This window comes from Onychostoma macrolepis, chromosome 04 (genome assembly GCF_012432095.1).
Source record: "Onychostoma macrolepis isolate SWU-2019 chromosome 04, ASM1243209v1, whole genome shotgun sequence".
NCBI lineage: Eukaryota > Metazoa > Chordata > Actinopteri > Cypriniformes > Cyprinidae > Onychostoma > Onychostoma macrolepis.
The window spans coordinates 7,378,451-7,396,373 of NC_081158.1; the positions used below are offsets into that span (position 1 = coordinate 7,378,451).

Here is a 17,923-nt window from a genome sequence, read left to right on the forward strand (position 1 = left end):
GGATCGAATATGTAAGGCCATTACGGCCAGACTTTGTGGAGGTGTAAAACAAATGACCCTTCCCTTCTGAGTGGGAAATGTTATTGTGATCTCCCTTACACATCCTTTCCACATCAGAAACTAACGGACTTTCTCCCACAGTCTCTACCACAGACCAAGAACAAACATTTAACATTATTTAATATGGAATTTGATTATTACATACATATTTGACTTCCCCCGAACCATTAAAATGATTACTGTTATTAATAATATTATTTTATTTTATTTTGTTTGTTAATTTGTTTATATTATGTTAAAAAAAAAAAAATTGAATGGCAGAGAAAATTGTAACTACATTTGTTTGAAATAATGTACTGTTCTTTATGCTGCTATATAAAAATAAAAAAATGTAAAAAAAATAAATAAATAAAAAAAAATAATGAAGTAGCCTATGAAAAGCGTGAATGTAAGTAAACACATCAGCTCTTAATATCTGCTGCAGATGAAGTTGAGTTTGTGAGATTCAGGAAGGCTGATCCAGCGCTGATCTCCTCCAGACTGAACTGCTCCTTTTCTCTTCTCGAGTTTGCAGTTTTCCGGAGTCGTTCCGTTCCCTGGAGCCCAGTTCTGATAGCACACGATCTCTCCACTCAGCCAGATCCACATGTTCATGATGCAGTAGTTGTGTAAACCCAACCACACCGCCGCAGTAGACGCCCGTTTAACCACGTTCATCACACGACGCTGAATCTCTTCTGAATGAACCGAGACCAGATCCACATGATTCTGTCTGCAGTAACTCAGAGCTTCAGCCCACGTCAGATTCTCTCTGATCACAATCAGTTTATCTGGAAACCAAACAAACCACAAGCTGAAGCTAGAGAGAGACTGATCAAAAACAACATGCAGAACAAACTGAGGATGAATTTGTCATATCAGATTGTGTTTTGTGAGGATCTACTCACCTTCATGACACACAAAAGGATATTGGTTGGTGCAAGAGATGTCATTCCATTGTCCCACAGCATTCAATAGAATCATTGTACATCCTTCAACACCTCCATAATTATCAGGTTGACCAGACCTCCAGTATCTGAATGAGGAGTTACTCTGATCTGACCACTGCCATGAGTCTCTGAACAGACCGATCCAGACATATGATCCAGATAAATGATTATCACTAATGATCTTCTGAACCTGTTGACTCTCATTCTGGTTCCTCACACTGACCAGATCAATGTGATTCTGTCTGCAGTAACTCTGAGCATCTCTCCAATTCATCATCTGATTGACAAAGACGAGTCCTGTGTTCGCTTTAAGAAAAACAAAAGAGAAAAAGATTCAAGAGTCAGTTTTTTCATTATTCTTGCGCTGCTTTATGGTTTGGATGTGAACAGGAGCTACGGTGAAAACATCAGAAACACGTCATTTAACCCTTTTTAACCCCGAGTATTTGGTTGTCTGTCATATTATCACAACTATTCAGTGTTTCCACCATATAATGCTTATTTTAAGTTTCAGACATTTAAATACACATAAGCATTAGCAAAATATACATTTATAGTTTGTAAAATACACACCGATGTCTATGAAAGTGGGAATAACTATAAATATTATTTATTTCAGGAGGAGAGGGTGAATTTGCATGTTGTAAATCCCTCAGCTCAGATTCAGAGTGAACTAACATGGCGGCACCCATCAACTAACATGGTCATTATAAAGGTGTTTAAACCACCAAATACTACTGCTTACATGTATTTGAGGACTGGAATATCAGATATTTCATAATATGATTAACACATTTGTGAATATTTTTAATAAAACAAGAAAAATTAAATAAAAGAGATGCATCACTTATTCACAGCTTTGTGGCTGCGGTGTGTCACATGACAAGCATGACGCGTCGCCATGGAAACAATAAGGAGATACAGTCTGAAATAACGGTCGTCTAAAAAACTCGCACTGGTATATTTTAAACTCACTTGTGAAAAGATTACAGTCTTGAGCTGCTTCTACAGCTGGTAATTATGATGTATTGAATATTCACAGATATTTACAATTATACCGTGATCTGTCTAAAAACTTTATTCTGATCGTCTAGAACATCTGCATTCAAACCATTAAATTAAACACACAAATACAGACCGTCAGTCGCACACAGAGAAACATTTCGAACCACAGAGACTTGATGACAACCTGCGCCATGAATTTTATTATAAATTATCTTCACTATTGAATCACTACATTACATTTCTCTGAAACAAGGGTTTATGTTGTAATGGACCAGACTTAAGTTAATCTACATATGAAAAATGAAGCCCTTACAGGTTTGTGTTGAGATACTGAAGGCTGAAAATATCGATCTGAATCACGTCTAGTCACTGCTGTATGTTTATTATCAATAATTTAACATCAATTTAGATCTCTAAGATTTGTAGGCTCTTTAATAGCAAGTTTTTATTATGACAAATTATCAGATACAGGGACAAAAAAAAAAAAAAGGATCAAATTAAACAGTCATTCTGTTTAATATTCCATTAAAATGAGTATATGTTGCAACTATAAATAAACTCACTGTTGGTGCAGATGAAATGCCGGGTATCACTACATGGCAAATCATACCATTCTCCATTTAACATCACAGCACACTCATCTCTGCCATCTGGTTGTCCAGGTTCCCAGTTCAGATAGAGCGCAGGTTCACCTGAAGACCAGTGCCATTCATCACGACCAGTCTTCTTCAGCCCAATCCAGACATACTGAACACTTCCATCATTCACACTCTTGTTCAGCTCGTTCATGTTGTTCATGTCGTCAGTGGTGGCCAGATCTGTGTAATTCTCTCTGCAGTATCTCTGAGCTTCAGTCCAGGTCTTCATCTCGTTTATAAAGTGATACTGACGCTGAACACATTCAGATACGGAGCAGACAGCTGTGAAAGAGAGGGTTTGATTTAATGATTTTCATAACAGGATCAAACTTAATGAAACTAGAAACCAGAAATTAAACCACAGACACACTCACCAATGAGAAGAAGAATGAAAAATAGAGTTTGGTTCATTTCTGAGGAAGAAAAACACAAATAAACTCAGATTTGAAATATTCACAGATTCATTTGGTGCAAAAAAAAATTTCAGCGATAATTAAAAATCCATCTTAACAGGAACATAAATGCACTGGACACAATGATAAAGACAATGTTATCATGCCAAAGTCTAATTCTAGTTAAAGATTGAACACGAGTTGTTCTTACTTCAGAGGTTGTGTGTTTCTGTCCTGAGTCTGATGTTTCTGTCTTCAGCTTCAAACTGTGTGATTATTATATCTGCTCTCATCCCTCATCCCTTTTTTTTCTTTCTCTGTGCTGGTCTTTGTTGCTGTAATTCTCTGGAAGTGTGTTAATTTGAATGTGGTAGAGACCTGAGCGTATGTATGTTTCTGTATGCACACAATGTAATGACGCACGGAAATAAAAGACAACAGCAACAACACATTCAACTCATTTATGGAAATCATATGCACAGAGAACATGTACACAGATGATGTTGCTTTCTCTTCACATGATGCCAACTCACTGTCAACATTATAACAGTATTCATTTACTGGTGTAACAAAACATGCTTGCTATATAAACCTTTCTGTCTCTTTTTTCACTGATTAACATCATATGAAGACCTCCAATAACTATACATGACTTATGTTCACATTCACTTATGCCATTTTTATACTACAACAGCAGCACAGAAAGGTGCATAAATGCATTCACACATGAGTTACAAGAGCAGGAAATTAATTTAAATATAGAAACACTGAAAGAAGATGTGAATTCATAAATAATGAAATATACACTCTACAGTCACGTCAACAGTTGAGTTAAAATAATGGTTTTAATTATTACTGTGTCTTCCATGAGGAGGATAATTCAGCACCTCCAGTGGTGTTTGTATTGTAACTGTAGGTGGTCAATTTGAAAAACAATGTTAAATTGTGCATTTTCATTCATGTTTTGAGCAAGTTAAATTAAGCTTAAACAAAAGGGTTAAATAAATTAATTAATTTAGGAGATCATGATCCGCACTCTCGAGAACAGTCTTCTTTTTGTGTTTTATTAAAGACAGAAGGGAAAGTCTTTTTCCATCAGTAATGAATGTAAAATAAAACGCAAAAAGAAGACTGTTCTCATGAGTGCAGATCATGATCACATAAACTAAGAAACTTAATAGATTGACGCACCAAAATAAAAAGATCAAGTGATGAAAGAGCATGGTGCAAACGGTGATGTAAATACATTAATTAACAAACGTACTAACATTCAAACCACGCTATTGCAAAAAAACTGTAACTGAACTGAACTGACAAACATGTCACAGTAAAGAGACCTCAGTCAAACAATAGCATGCAGTAAACATTTAGTGTAAACTAATTAAGTGTTATTTAGGTTTCAGTGACTTTTTAAATGTTTTCTTTGCTGTCAACAACAACAAAATAACGCAGTTTAAGTTAACATATCTGAACATTAATAATCACCATCTTTATTATAAATTAAAGGGCTTTGATAGCTAATCTGTGACAATAAAATTCAGAATGAGATCAAAGGCTATGCTATGTTTACTTGAGCCAGAAGATTCAACAACACATTAAATAATACTAATAGTAATACAAATCTAAACTTAGACAAAAATTACTATTTGATCACTTCTAAATATATCCAAATGAAAAACCTAATTATGTCTGAAAGATCAGAGGCTCGTTGCTGAAAGGAGGTTAAGTAAAAACTGAGTATGTTAACCCTGAAATGAGGGAAACTCTGGGTTCTCTGTTTCTGAATGGGAGGTTTGTCTAACCTGAGAAAAAAGGGTAAGTCAAGCCTATTTCTGAAAAAGAGGTAATTTATACTCGGAGTCAGTTACCATGGTAACTTAATCTGTGAACCTAACCAGGGGTGTGTTTCCCAAAAGCATCGTAAGCTAACTATGGTCGTAAGTTCCATTGAACTCTATTGGTAACGATGGAACATGTGACCATAGTTGCTTTTGGGAAACCCACCCCGGTCTGGAGCAGGTTTTCCTCATTAAATCCAGTTTCTTTTGGTCTCCTCCCCCTTTTTAAAGCGTAAACTATGTTTAAATATCTCTTTTCTTACAGAGTATTTTTGATCTTATTTCAGGTATAAATATCTAATTAAATATCTAATATCTAATTCTTAAATCATGATGCATTTTCAAAAAATATTAAAAGATATTTAGTCTTGTTTTCTAGGGTGAAACAAGTGCATTTTATCTAAAACAAGAAAAATAATCCTAATGCAAAAGAAAATAAGATTATACTTTATTTTTCAAGCATGGTTCAATAAATTACAACTTATATAAATCAATTTTTTTTTTAGTAAATAAACACCAAAATGGCAATAATGTTTTTCATCCATGTATTTCTAAAAGCGTATGAAAATTTTGTCACAGAAAACCATGTCCTCTGGTGTGACCTCCAAACAGATGCCCCTTTATAAATAAAAACTGCGTGTTAAACTACATAATCATGGAAAACTATGCAAATGTTTCTTGCTAACCACTAATGACAGGTCAGCTAGGAATAGCAAGGTCATTAACTGACACAGAAGGCTGAAACCTCGTTTGGTGTGACCGATAATGTCCACCGGTGTGACGCTTGTATTGTCACACCACAGGACAAAGATGTCACACAAATGGACAAGGTCTCTTTAATGCCGAGTTCACACTGCACGATTTTTCACTCGCCGACAGATTTTGATAAATCGCCGACAAATGCCCGACATCGGAGGCAAATCACTGCTCGTTCCCGCGAGTGACAATCGCGCAGTGTGAATAATCAAAGATGCGATCTGAGGGAATCGCTGACACGTTGCCGACGCCCGTGAAATATTTGGCATGCTAAATATCTGGAGCTGTCGGCGATTCACAATCCTGCTGTGTGCAATGATTTCTGACTGAGAACTACATCGGCGATGACCTGCAGCCAATGAGAGAGCAAGATACAGGGCAGAGGGAAGTTCGGGGAGGAGTTATAGACCAAAATATCAGTATTTTAATAGATACAATTATATCATACAGAAACAAGCACAACCATTTGCTTGACCAGCCACAATATAAGCATAACAGTTACTGCAAAATTATTATTTACCTCCACAATCCCTGCATCTCCCTCCTGCATAATCTGTTTTTTTTTTTCTCTTTGAAGCTGGAAATCAGCGCACAGACAATTTGCGGCTATACATACTACCGGCACATCCGGGAACTTAACTGTCAATTTCGTCACTGCCCCTTTTTAGGGGAAAATAAACTAGACTTCCCATAGACTTCAATACAAAATAGCGGCACAAAGCAACGTCCGTACACAGCCGGCAGGCGTGAATAACTTAAGAAATCACTAAGATTAAACATGTTAATTAATTATATGACCACCCTGCCAGCCATAGAGCGAGAAAGATACATCCACAAACTTAATTTGGTCAATTTAAAAACTCATTATCCCAGCGTCAAATTGGTGTAACAACTCCACCCAGTGGCCAGAAGTGTCTTACCGGACATTTACTCATACCTCATCGAATCACCAGGTAAGCCAGTGAATGATTTTACTTCGTATTTGAAAGTAAACATCTTTAAATGTATATATTATGTCCTTATATTTAGAGTACTGAGTGCACTTTTCTGTCCAGCCATACAACTAGCCTGGCTTAGCTTTCGATAGCATCATCTGTAATTCATGATATTTCCATAACAGCAAGATATGGATGAGGATGGCAGGTAGCCAGGGCTAAATTTGGGTTTTTACAAACATTATTGGTGCACCCAACCACACAAGAACTCTTTGGCATGTTGTAAGGTTAGTCCACTTCCTCGATCCGGTGCTGTATGGCGGTTTGTTTTCCCCCAAAAGTGGGCGTGAATCTGTTCAGAGACATTCTATGACGTTGCGCCGGTTGTGAGTATATTTTTTTAAATAATTCCAGTCACTCGAGAACAACGGTTCAGTTTTTGTAAATGAATGTCTTGATCCACTGGCCTTCATCAACAGCCGCTTGCACCACCTGCTGGTGAGCGGCTGACAGCAGCTGGAGATCATGCATTGGTGCTCTACTGCTATTCCTGCAGTTCCCGGATGTGCAACGTTGAATTAAATAAATAAAAAAAATCTTATTATTGCAGTGATATTATTGCAATATTTATTCAAAAAAGTTACTATTTATTATTATTAATAATAATAACAACCAAATGTTAATTTTATTTTATTATAAGATGATAATAACATAAACATGTCATAATTGCAATACTAATACTATTGTAATATAAAAAATCTCCAAAAACCCAAAAACGTAATATTTTTAATAATAATACAATTTTAAAAATACTTTTAATTTTACAGCAATTGCACCATTTTTAATGGATTAGTTAATATTTAAATAATAAAACAAATCTCATATTATTATTATTATTATTATTATTATTGATTAATTGTGATTGTTATCATATTAAAGAAAATGGAATTACTATTTTGGTTATTATTAAATACTACCGTTTTATTTTACAGTACAATTGGATTATTACAATCGTAATATATTTCTTTGCTCATTTGTTAGAATTAAAATATAAAAATGTTATAATATAAAATAATAGTAATTTTCATTTATAATGATAATAATTATTATTAAATACTGACATTTTATTTTACAGTGCAATATGATTACTGCAATAGTAAGAGTTTTTATTGATTTGTTTAATTGTTATTTAAAATAAAGTAAAAAATTATATTTTGTCAATAATAATAAATAATAAATTAAAAAAAACAAATTTGTTAAATATTTATTGTTATTTTAATTATGGTGAATTTGATAAAAGACAGACAATTTCATCCAAATAAAATAGATTTATGCATTTCAAAAATACAATTTTGCCCCAAACGAGTCAACTGAACAGCAGTACTCATTGTACATACAGTACACATACAGTAAGATTGCAGAACTTGCCCTGCGCATGTATGTCAAGCTGTGTGTGTGAGAGAGAAAGAGTGAGAGTACACATTCCAGCTTATTTTTTTTTTCTTTCTGTTGTAAGTGTGTGTTGTAAGTTTTGATGCCTGATGACAGGGGTAGAGAGCTCCCACATAAAGCACTGTCATGATAATAGCGTTCCGTCCAGAGCCAATCTGTTTCTAGTTTTGGTTTTGTTCAAACCCACCATGGAAAACACACTGCATCTGAATTTGAGTGGGGAAGCCTCAGTGCTTTATATGGGAGTCCTCTACCTGTCATCAAGACATCAAAATGTGCAGCGAACACAACAGAAAAAACATTTATAAGCTGAAATGTGTACTCTCACTCACTCCGTCACACACAGGCTACATACATGCTCAGTTGGCATGTTTGGGGCCAAATTTCTTTGTATTTTTGAAACTTTTTTCAAAACAATTTATTTTATTTGGATAAATTTGTCTGTCTTTTATCAGATTTACTAAATTGTTATAACATCTCTAGCACTTTCCGTAGTTTCTGGGAGCCAAAGCTAAGTTAAAGTTTCTGGTTGCGAAGCAGTTTTTGACTGCACCAATAATAATTTAGCACAAATTTGGCTTCCCAACATCAGCTCTCCCTATGTTTGATCACAGTGATTTGTGAGTAATATCGTCCAGAAATCGTAAAATCAAAATGCTAAAAAAATGAAGGGGTTACCTACAACATTCATCGGATCTTGCTCTTTCAACTTACGTTCCGTGTGCATGCGCATCCATGTTGCTTAGTAACTTACGTGGAAACAACAGCATTCTAATTTCTGATTGGCTGGTAGGTGGCATCTGAGACAGCTATGAACTCAGCAGAGTTCTCGGCCTGCGCCACGTCTATTAATTGTATATATAGCGAGACAAGTTATCCCTTACTTCTCAGTGTGAGAAATACAAGGTGTGGTGGCAAATGTGATTCTAAAGATTGGCCGTTAGCGCGCCGCACGAGGTATCATGTGCGTCACTAGAATGTGCTCCTCATAATACAAAATTCTGAATATATGGTTCCTTATAGAATAAGTTATGTACATTGTACTAGAGCCCTGCGCGGGACTGTTCTCTTAAACCCGCACCCGCCCGCTCCCGCTGAATTTCTGACCAGGACCGCCTGCTCCCACAATGTTTGTGTCCACTCCTGCCCACGCCCGCGGACTTTCTCTCAGAGGTTGTGAAAAATGTACACAAATACTCAGACTAAATAAGTTAACATCCAGAATAACAGGCTTTAAACACGATTGCGTTTAAATAATATTAAGTAATGCTAAACCAAAGCACCACACGTGACAAAAACATTGGGTATTTTTTATTACCGTTATAAAATATTAACCGTTAAAACAAAACTAGTTTAATTCTTTACCATTTTTTTCCGTGACAATTGAGAACTGTTTCCAGATGTCTGACTTGCCTTGCTTTGCTTTTAATTTTCTTCTCAACTTCATGTGTTGACTCCATTTCTATTGCACGCCAAATCCCACCGTTTCCCGCGGGTCTCCCGCGAAATTTTCTGACCGCCCACTCCCGCCTGCAGCAAAGGTAAAACCGCCCACTCCCGTGAGATTTGCGTTGGGTCCCGCAGGAGCCCAAACCCAATGCAGCCCTCTACATTGTACCTTATAATTCAGAACACAATAAATGTAAAACACAAAAGAAATTAGTTTTTATGAAGTTCACTCACATTAAACATTTTATAATCATTAACCCAGCTACATACTCCCCCCCTGAACTTCACCAAACGTGTTCATAAAGGTAAGCATCTATTATGAAAAATCCTCAAAGAAAACTCAAACTGTCAATTAACTCTTTCCCTGCCAAACACAGAATTTTCCTGGAACTGTACAGCAGCAGACCGCAAGACCCTCCAGCGGACAGTGAACACAGCTGCAAGGATCATCGGTGCCCCTCTCCCCTCCATCCTGGACATTTTCCTCACACGATGCTCCAGCAAAGCCAATAGTATCGTGAAGGACTCAACACATCCCTCCCACAGTCTCTTCCAGCTCCTACCATCAGGAAGACGGTACCGGAGCATCAGAGCCCGCTCTGCCAGACTGCTCAACAGCTTTTTCCCCCAGGCTGTGAGAGCCCTGAACTCAAATCACCCGCCCCTCTCTGAACCCCCATACAAACCCCCTACCTCCTGTAACATGGACCAGCTGAAACTTATGGAACTTTTTTTGTGCAATCGAAGTGTGCTACACACAGGTGAGTGGGCCTGTACAAACCACCTGTAGTAGCACACTCTCCTCCTCTATGCGCACTAGTCACTTTTCACACACACTGCTGTGTGTGTATACATATCCCACAAAAGACTCAGTAATATACGTATGTTTACATGCTCATGCACTACAAATCATCCTGCACTGTTCCCCAGCCAGCTGCTGACTCACAATGTTTCTCTTCGCACATGTACAGTATTTATCTGAAGCACTCGTATAGTTTGTATAGTTTGTATTTTTTAGTTTATGTGTAGGTAAAACATTTTTTTATATATAGTATATTTATAGTCAAATCTATCAGTAGGATAGTTGTGTATAGGTTTATATTGTTTTACTTCATTGCTGTATGCCTGTATTTATGTAGCACCGTGATCCTGTGAGGCACGACATTTCGTTCCACTGTATGCCCCCGCATGTAGCGGAATGACAATAAAGCTCAACTTGAACTTGAATTTTCAGTTTCTGTGTTTTCACTGTTATACACTCGGGGGCGCTATTACGCATATCCTGAATGAGTTTAGAATCATTCGATCAAAAACACAAGATGCTACAAGGAACCCAGATTACAAACATCAGGAAGGGATACTGATACTTTCCTTACTGGTTTAAATCTCCCCACATTATCAGAAGAATCATCTAAACAGATGATAACACCAATTACAGAAACAGAAATAAGAGAGGCTATAAAAAGATTGAAGAGTAATAAATCTCCAGGAGTCGATGGGCTTCCTGGAGAATTTTACAAATGCTTCATAAATGACCTTGCGCCCGTACTAACCAAGGTATTTAGATACTCTCTCTCTAAGAATAATCCTCCGGAGACATGGTCACAGGCCATTATATCTGTGATTCATAAAGAAGGGAAGGACCCAACACTCTGTGAAGGATATAGACCCATCAGCCTGATATGCAATGATCAGAAAATACTGACAAGTATTTTAGCACATAGAGTTCAAAAACATATCACTACTTTGATTAAGCCAGATCAAACCGGATTTATTCCTAATAGACAGGGTGCCAACAATATAAGAAGAACCCTAAACATAATTACATGCGCTAAAAGAGACAAACAAACATCAATGTTAATAAGCTTTGATGCACAGAAAGCATTCGACACTGTAAATTGGGATTTTTTATACAAAACGCTATCAGTAATGGGATTTCACCCAAAATTTGTTGATTGGGTCAGAGTTATTTACAGAAATCCAAAATCTCGCGTCAGAGTAAACGGTTGCTGCTCTGAGTTCTTTGACCTACAAAGGGGAGTTAGGCAAGGGGACTGTCTTAGTCCTCTGCTCTTTGCTATAAATATTGAACCCCTGGCAGCATCTATAAGACAGAATGAGGAAATAAAAGGCATAAAAGACATGGGAAATAAGGAGCACAAGATATCTCTTTATGCAGACGATATCCTGACCTATATAAGGGATCCAGTTCTTTCTGTCCCTGCACTGCTGGACACCTTAAAAAAATATGGAGAACTCTCTGGTTATCAAATTAACCAATCGAAGTCTGAGGCAATGATGCTGGTTGGACATTGGCCAATCCAATTAACAGAAAGGCTTGATTTCCACTGGTCGCAAGGATTTAGATATTTGGGAATTATCATAACGACAGACCTATCAAAACTATTTAAAGCCAATTACGGGAAATTGCTGGGCAACATAAAAGCGGACCTTACTAGATGAGAAATTCTTCCACTCTCCCTGATGGGAAGAATAGAAACTATAAGAATGAACATTTTACCAAGGTTGCTCTTTTTCTTCCAATCACTACCTATATATGTTCCTGCCTCCACCTTTACTATATTAGATAAATGGCTATCCAAATTTATTTGGCAAGGAAAGCGACCCAGACTTAAATTTAAAAGACTACTTTGCCCAAAGGAAAATGGAGGCCTGGACTTGACTAGCCTTAAAACATATTATTGGGCAGCCCAACTGAGATCAATGGTTGCGTGGATGTCCCAAGATACTGACACTATATGGGTTGGAATGGAGCAGAGTGAATGCCCAAATTTCCCATTAGATTCAATTCCATTCCTAAACCAAGACATATGGGGGAAAAAGAAGATTACTAATGTATGGAGTAAAAACACCTTAAAAATATGGTCAATTGTGAGGAAGAAACTACAACTTCCCATGACTATTTCCAGAGCTATAAGGATAGCAAACAATTGTGAGTTCTCCCCAGCTAGGCTGGACAAGGGTTTCCTGAAATGGACAGAAAGGGGTCTAGTGGTTTTGGACCAGCTGTTTGACGGAGCAGCCTTGAAATCATTTGAACAACTCAAAGAGAAATATGATTTACCGAACCAAGATTTCTTTAGGTATTTACAAATTAGACATTATCTCCAAAATCATCAAGAACGGGAAAGGCTCTGCTCTCTACCAACAAAAATAGAGCGCTTCTTCATATCAATAACAGAAGGAAAAGTAAAGTCAAAATTCATTTCACATATTTACAAAATATTGCAAGAAGAATTTAAAGGAAATAATTTAGATATTAAAGAAAAATGGGAATTAGAAATGAACACAATAATTACAGACAAGCAGTGGGAGACTTCATGCAGTCAAGGACATAGGGTAACCAGTAGCCCTAATTGGAAGGAATTTGGATGGAAAATTAAAATGAGATATTTTAGAACTCCATTCATAACATCAAAATGGAGCAATAATTCAGACGGCTGTTGGAGGGTTGTGGCTTGGTGGGAGATCACACCCATATATTTTGGGACTGTCCAAGGATATCAGAATATTGGCAAAATGTACAAAAGAAATAAAAAATGTCTTTGTATAGATCTACCTCTTGAACCATCATACTTTATGCTAGGGACACTGCCAGCTGACCTTGAAGAGAATAACCAAACATGTTTGCTGAGAATACTTCTTTTAATAGCGAATAAGGTAATCACAGCCTCCTGGCTGAAGCCACACCCTCCAACGGTTGCACAATGGAGGGAAAGAATCCAAGATGTTTATAACATGGAGCATACAACGGCATTATTACAACTGAAAGCAGATGTTTTCCTAAATAAATGGTCTTCCATTGCCCAACATTTTCATTTGATATGACTATTATGCAGACTATATTTTTCTTACTTTTATTTCATTTATTTATCATTTATCTACCAATGGTCATATGTACTGTAAAAAATTCCGTACTATCTACCAAATGTATGTGTGGTTCTGCAGAGATAAGGATCTTTCCCCTCACATATATTCTTGTTGGGATGGAAGATATCTATGGACTGCTATTCTATTTGTAGACTTGCCCACGACACTTTACTGCACTATCAATACTGTACCATCAAAATGTTAAGTCGTGACATACTGTATGACTGCACTTGATAATACGAAATAAAAGAAAAGTAAAAAAAAAAAAAAAAAAAACACAAGATGCAGAAACGAGCGATCTCATATGTATGCATATGCATATGGAAAATAATGCAATCATCAACAATAAACAGCATATAAATGAATACTGCCTAATGTTACCGAGTGAAATGCAGATGCAGGAAGTGGTAAAGGCCTGAGCAAGCTTTGGGATGCTGATGGAAGCCTTTGCTGCATCTTTGCTTTGATCATCGATCTGAATATGATCCAAATGTAGTATTTCATAAAAATGCAGTTTTTTTCAGCTTTTTGCTCAAAATGTTGCTTTTTTATGAACCCTACCTATACTCAAGTGTTGATTTAAAAAAAAGAATGTTTGAAGCTAGAATACAACTTTTTTTGTTTAAAAGTATAGGCTCTGATCTTTATTTTCATGTATTGCATGCTCATAATTTTCTGGGGGCCATGAAATTTTTGTGAAAATCCTAAAAAATGCTGGCGGTGGAAGGCTCCACAGGGAAAGTGGTCAGGCCTACCAAGACACTTGCAATTAAGGTGCCCCAAACACCATTATATTGACTTAAATAAGACAGTGATTTGTAAATCTCAGAATTGCATGTGTTATAAGAAAAAAAAAAAATCCCAAGATGGCGGCGCGAGTACATCGCGAGGCTCTGGGTCTCTCCAGATTTTGCAATTTTGCGGTATTTTTCTTACTCATCTCGGCCTGTTCGTGCAGAACAGTTGTGCCTTACATCGTACACCCGTTGTGAGCTTTTGGATATCGGTTTGCAATTTCCGACACTTTTATGGACAATCTTGACTCCTTCCTGAGATCGCTAGGACACCCGAGGCTATGCACCCTACCCGGCCGGGCGGAAGTGCTCGCAGGCGGCGTCGAGATCGTAAACAAAGGCGGGGAAGCGCGGAGGACTAAGAGCTAAGCTAAGGCTAACACCACACCGGCTCTCTTTACCCAGCATTTTCCTTGCCAATGTACGGTCGCTAGTGAACAAAATGGAGGAGATTCGACTCAGCATCACACACAGCAAGAAACTTTTGAACTGTAACGTCCTAATCTTCACGGAAACCTGGTTAAACAGCGGAATACCGGACACCGCTATTGAGCTAGCGGACGCCACACACTCGGGCGGATAGAACATTAGATGGCTCCGGTAAGACCAGAGGTGGTGGATTGTGCATTTACATTAACAAAGCTTGGTGCACAAACTCTGCTATTGTTGGGAGTCATTGTTCAGCTAACCTTGAGTTTCTCATGGTTAAATGTAGACCGTTTATCTACCGCGGAGTTCACTTCCACCATTATAACTGCAGCCTATATTCCCCGGATGCTGATGCCAAGCTTGCTATGAAAGAACTTCACGCAGCCATCAGTAAACAACAGACTGATCACCGGGCGGCTTTTATTGTTGCAGGTGACTTTAATCACTCAAACTTAAAGTCAGTGCTACCCAAGTTTCACCAGCATGTTTCCTGTCACACCAGAGGAAACAAAACCTTAGACCATGTTTACACAAACATGGCTGGAGCTACGTTGCGACACCCCTCCCCACCTGGGACAGTCAGATCACCTTTCTTTGTTCCTCACCCCAAATATGCACCCCTCATCAACCGTGTGAAGCCATCAGTGAAGACCATCAAAGTGTGGCCTGCGGGGCAGATTCCACACTCCAGGAAAGGTTTCTACACACAGACTGGAGTATGTTTGCTTCTCAAGCCACCAGTGGCGCTCACACAGACATTGACTCTTACACCTCCTCTGTATTGGATCATATCAATATCACCATTGACAGTGTTACAACCCAGAAACAGATCACCACATATCCAAATCAGAAGCCTTGGATGAACAAGGAAGTGCGACTCCTGTTGAAGTCACGCAACACTGCCTTCAGATCAGGAGATGCACAAGCCTACAGCACATCCAGAGCAAACCTGAAGAGGGGCATCAAAAGGCCAAGCACTGCTACAAGCTAAAGATAGAGGGACACTTTTCCAACTCTGACCCTCGACGCATGTGGCAGGGCATTCAGGCCATCAGTGACTACAAACCCACCCACTCCACCCCCGCAGCCACTGATGTCAACTTCCTGAACGAGCTAAATTACTTTTATGCTCGCTTTGAAAGAGACAACAGAGAAACTGCCACCAAGCTCAATCCCTCAGCTGACCACCCACCAATCATACTCTCCTCCACAGATGTCTGCAAGGAACTGAACCGGATCAGCGCACAAGGCTGCTGGACCAGACAACATCCTGGTCGTGTTCTCAGGGCATGTGCGGAGCAGCTCGCTGGGGTTTTACAGACATTTTCAACCTGTCTCTTGCCCAAGCAGCCGTACCAACATGCTTTAAATGCACTTCCATTGTGCCAGTGCCAAAACACTCTAGTCCGAGGTGCCCTAATGACTACCGCCCTGTAGCACTCACACCCATCGTCATGAAGTGCTTTGAGCGGCTGGTCCTGGAACACCTAAAAGACTCTCTACCATCCACATTGGACTCACACCAGTTTGCCTACCGTAGCAATAGGAGCACAGAGGACGCAGTTTCCATGGCACTGCACTCTGTGCTCACTCACCTGGACAATAAGAACACTTATGCACGTATGCTGTTTGTTGACTTCAGCTCAGCATTCAACACTGTCATCCCAACCAAGTTAATAGCCAAACTTGGAGACCTGGGCATCAATACCTCAATGTGTAACTGGATTTTGGACTTCCTGACCAACAGACCCCAGAATGTTCGATCAGGATTCACCTGCTCCACATCCATCACACTTAACACTGGTGTACCACAGGGCTGTGTGCTAAGCCCGTTTCTCTACTCCCTCTTCACCTCCGACTGCAAGCCTGTGTATGGATCTAATTCCATCGTCAAGTTTGCAGGCGACACCACGGTGATTGGCCTCATCAGTAACAACGATGAGACTGCCTATAGGGAGGAGATCCAGCACCTGGCCACATGGTGCACTGAAAATAACCTGCTCCTCAACACCACCAAAACGAAGGAGCTCATCGTGGACTTCAGGAAGGAGTCAAGAGGCACACACGACACCATCCACATCAATGGAATGGCTGTTGAGCGTGTCTCCAGTTTCAAGTTCCTGGGGATCCACATCTCGGCGGACATGTTGTGGAAAACCAACACCTCCAGCCTGGTCAAGAAGGCTCACCAGCGCCTCTTCTTTCTGAGGACACTGAGGAAGAATCAGCTCTCCTCAGCTATCCTGGTGAACTTCTATCGCTGCGCAATAGAAAGCATCCTGACCAACTGTGTCACAGTATGGTATGGGAGCTGCTCTGTTGCGGAGCGCAAGGCACTACAACGGGTGGTGAAAACTGCCCAGCGCATCACAGGGACTCCACTACCTGCCATCGAACACATCCAGAGGAAACGCTGTCTGCATCGAGCTCGCAGCATCCTTAAGGACTCCTCTCACCCAGCCCACAGACTGTTTCTCTCCTGCCCTCCGGCAGGCGTTTCAGGTGCCTCCGGACCAGGACCAGCAGACTAAAGAACAGTTTCTTCCCCAGAGCTGTCTCTTTACTGAACTCTAACCCCGTTGATCCACTTCCTCATATATTATTAACTCTTCTCTCCTACCTCACATCTGCCTTATTTGCACTACTGAATGTAAATTTTATTACAGTAACAACTGTTTACTTTTGTATCTTGCACTACCATACCTAAATTGGACTATGCTCATTTGCACTGCCGACTGTTGTTACATTATCAATGCTTACATTAATATTTTGTACAGTTAATCACTTCCACTGCACTTTTACACCTTGTTTATAGTAATAGTCATCTGTATATATATTATATTGATAGTACATATCACCTGTAAATTCTGCCTATAGTAATAGCCATCTGTATATTTATTCACTATACATATTCACCTGTAAATTCTGTATATTTATTCACTATACATATTCACTTGTAATTTCTGTATATTTATTCACTATACATATTCACCTGTAAATTCTGTACATTTATTCACTATACACATTCACCTGTAAATTCTGTATATTTATTCACTATACATATTCACCTGTAAATTCTGTTTATATTAATAACCATCTTTCTATATATATTTATACATATACTCAGTACATATCCTTGTCCTGCACTTATTCAACCATTGTATATACTGCACTTGCTACTATTGCACTTCTGGTTAGACCTAAACTGCATTTCGTTGCCCTGTACCTGTACTTGTGTAATGACAATAAAGTTGAATCTAATCTAATCTAATCTAAATGGGCCAAAAGATTGGATATGCGTAATAGCGCCCCCGAGTGTATAACAGTGAAAACACAGAAACTGAAAATTCAAGTC

At 38.7% G+C, this 17,923-nt stretch overlaps 1 protein-coding gene across 1 annotated transcript; it reads right to left on the reverse strand.

Annotated features, from left to right (window-relative positions):
* Positions 1 to 426: 426 nt before the first annotated feature.
* On the reverse strand, positions 427 to 3,256 carry LOC131538767 (macrophage mannose receptor 1-like). Its single transcript, XM_058772874.1, has 5 exons — positions 3,236 to 3,256; positions 3,007 to 3,045; positions 2,558 to 2,914; positions 948 to 1,295; positions 427 to 830 (listed from the first exon to the last, which is right to left on the reverse strand). The coding sequence occupies exons 2-5, from the start codon at positions 3,041 to 3,043 to the stop codon at positions 469 to 471; spliced, it is 1,104 nt and encodes a 367-aa protein (XP_058628857.1). The 5' UTR covers positions 3,044 to 3,045; positions 3,236 to 3,256; the 3' UTR covers positions 427 to 468.
* Positions 3,257 to 17,923: the final 14,667 nt, after the last annotated feature.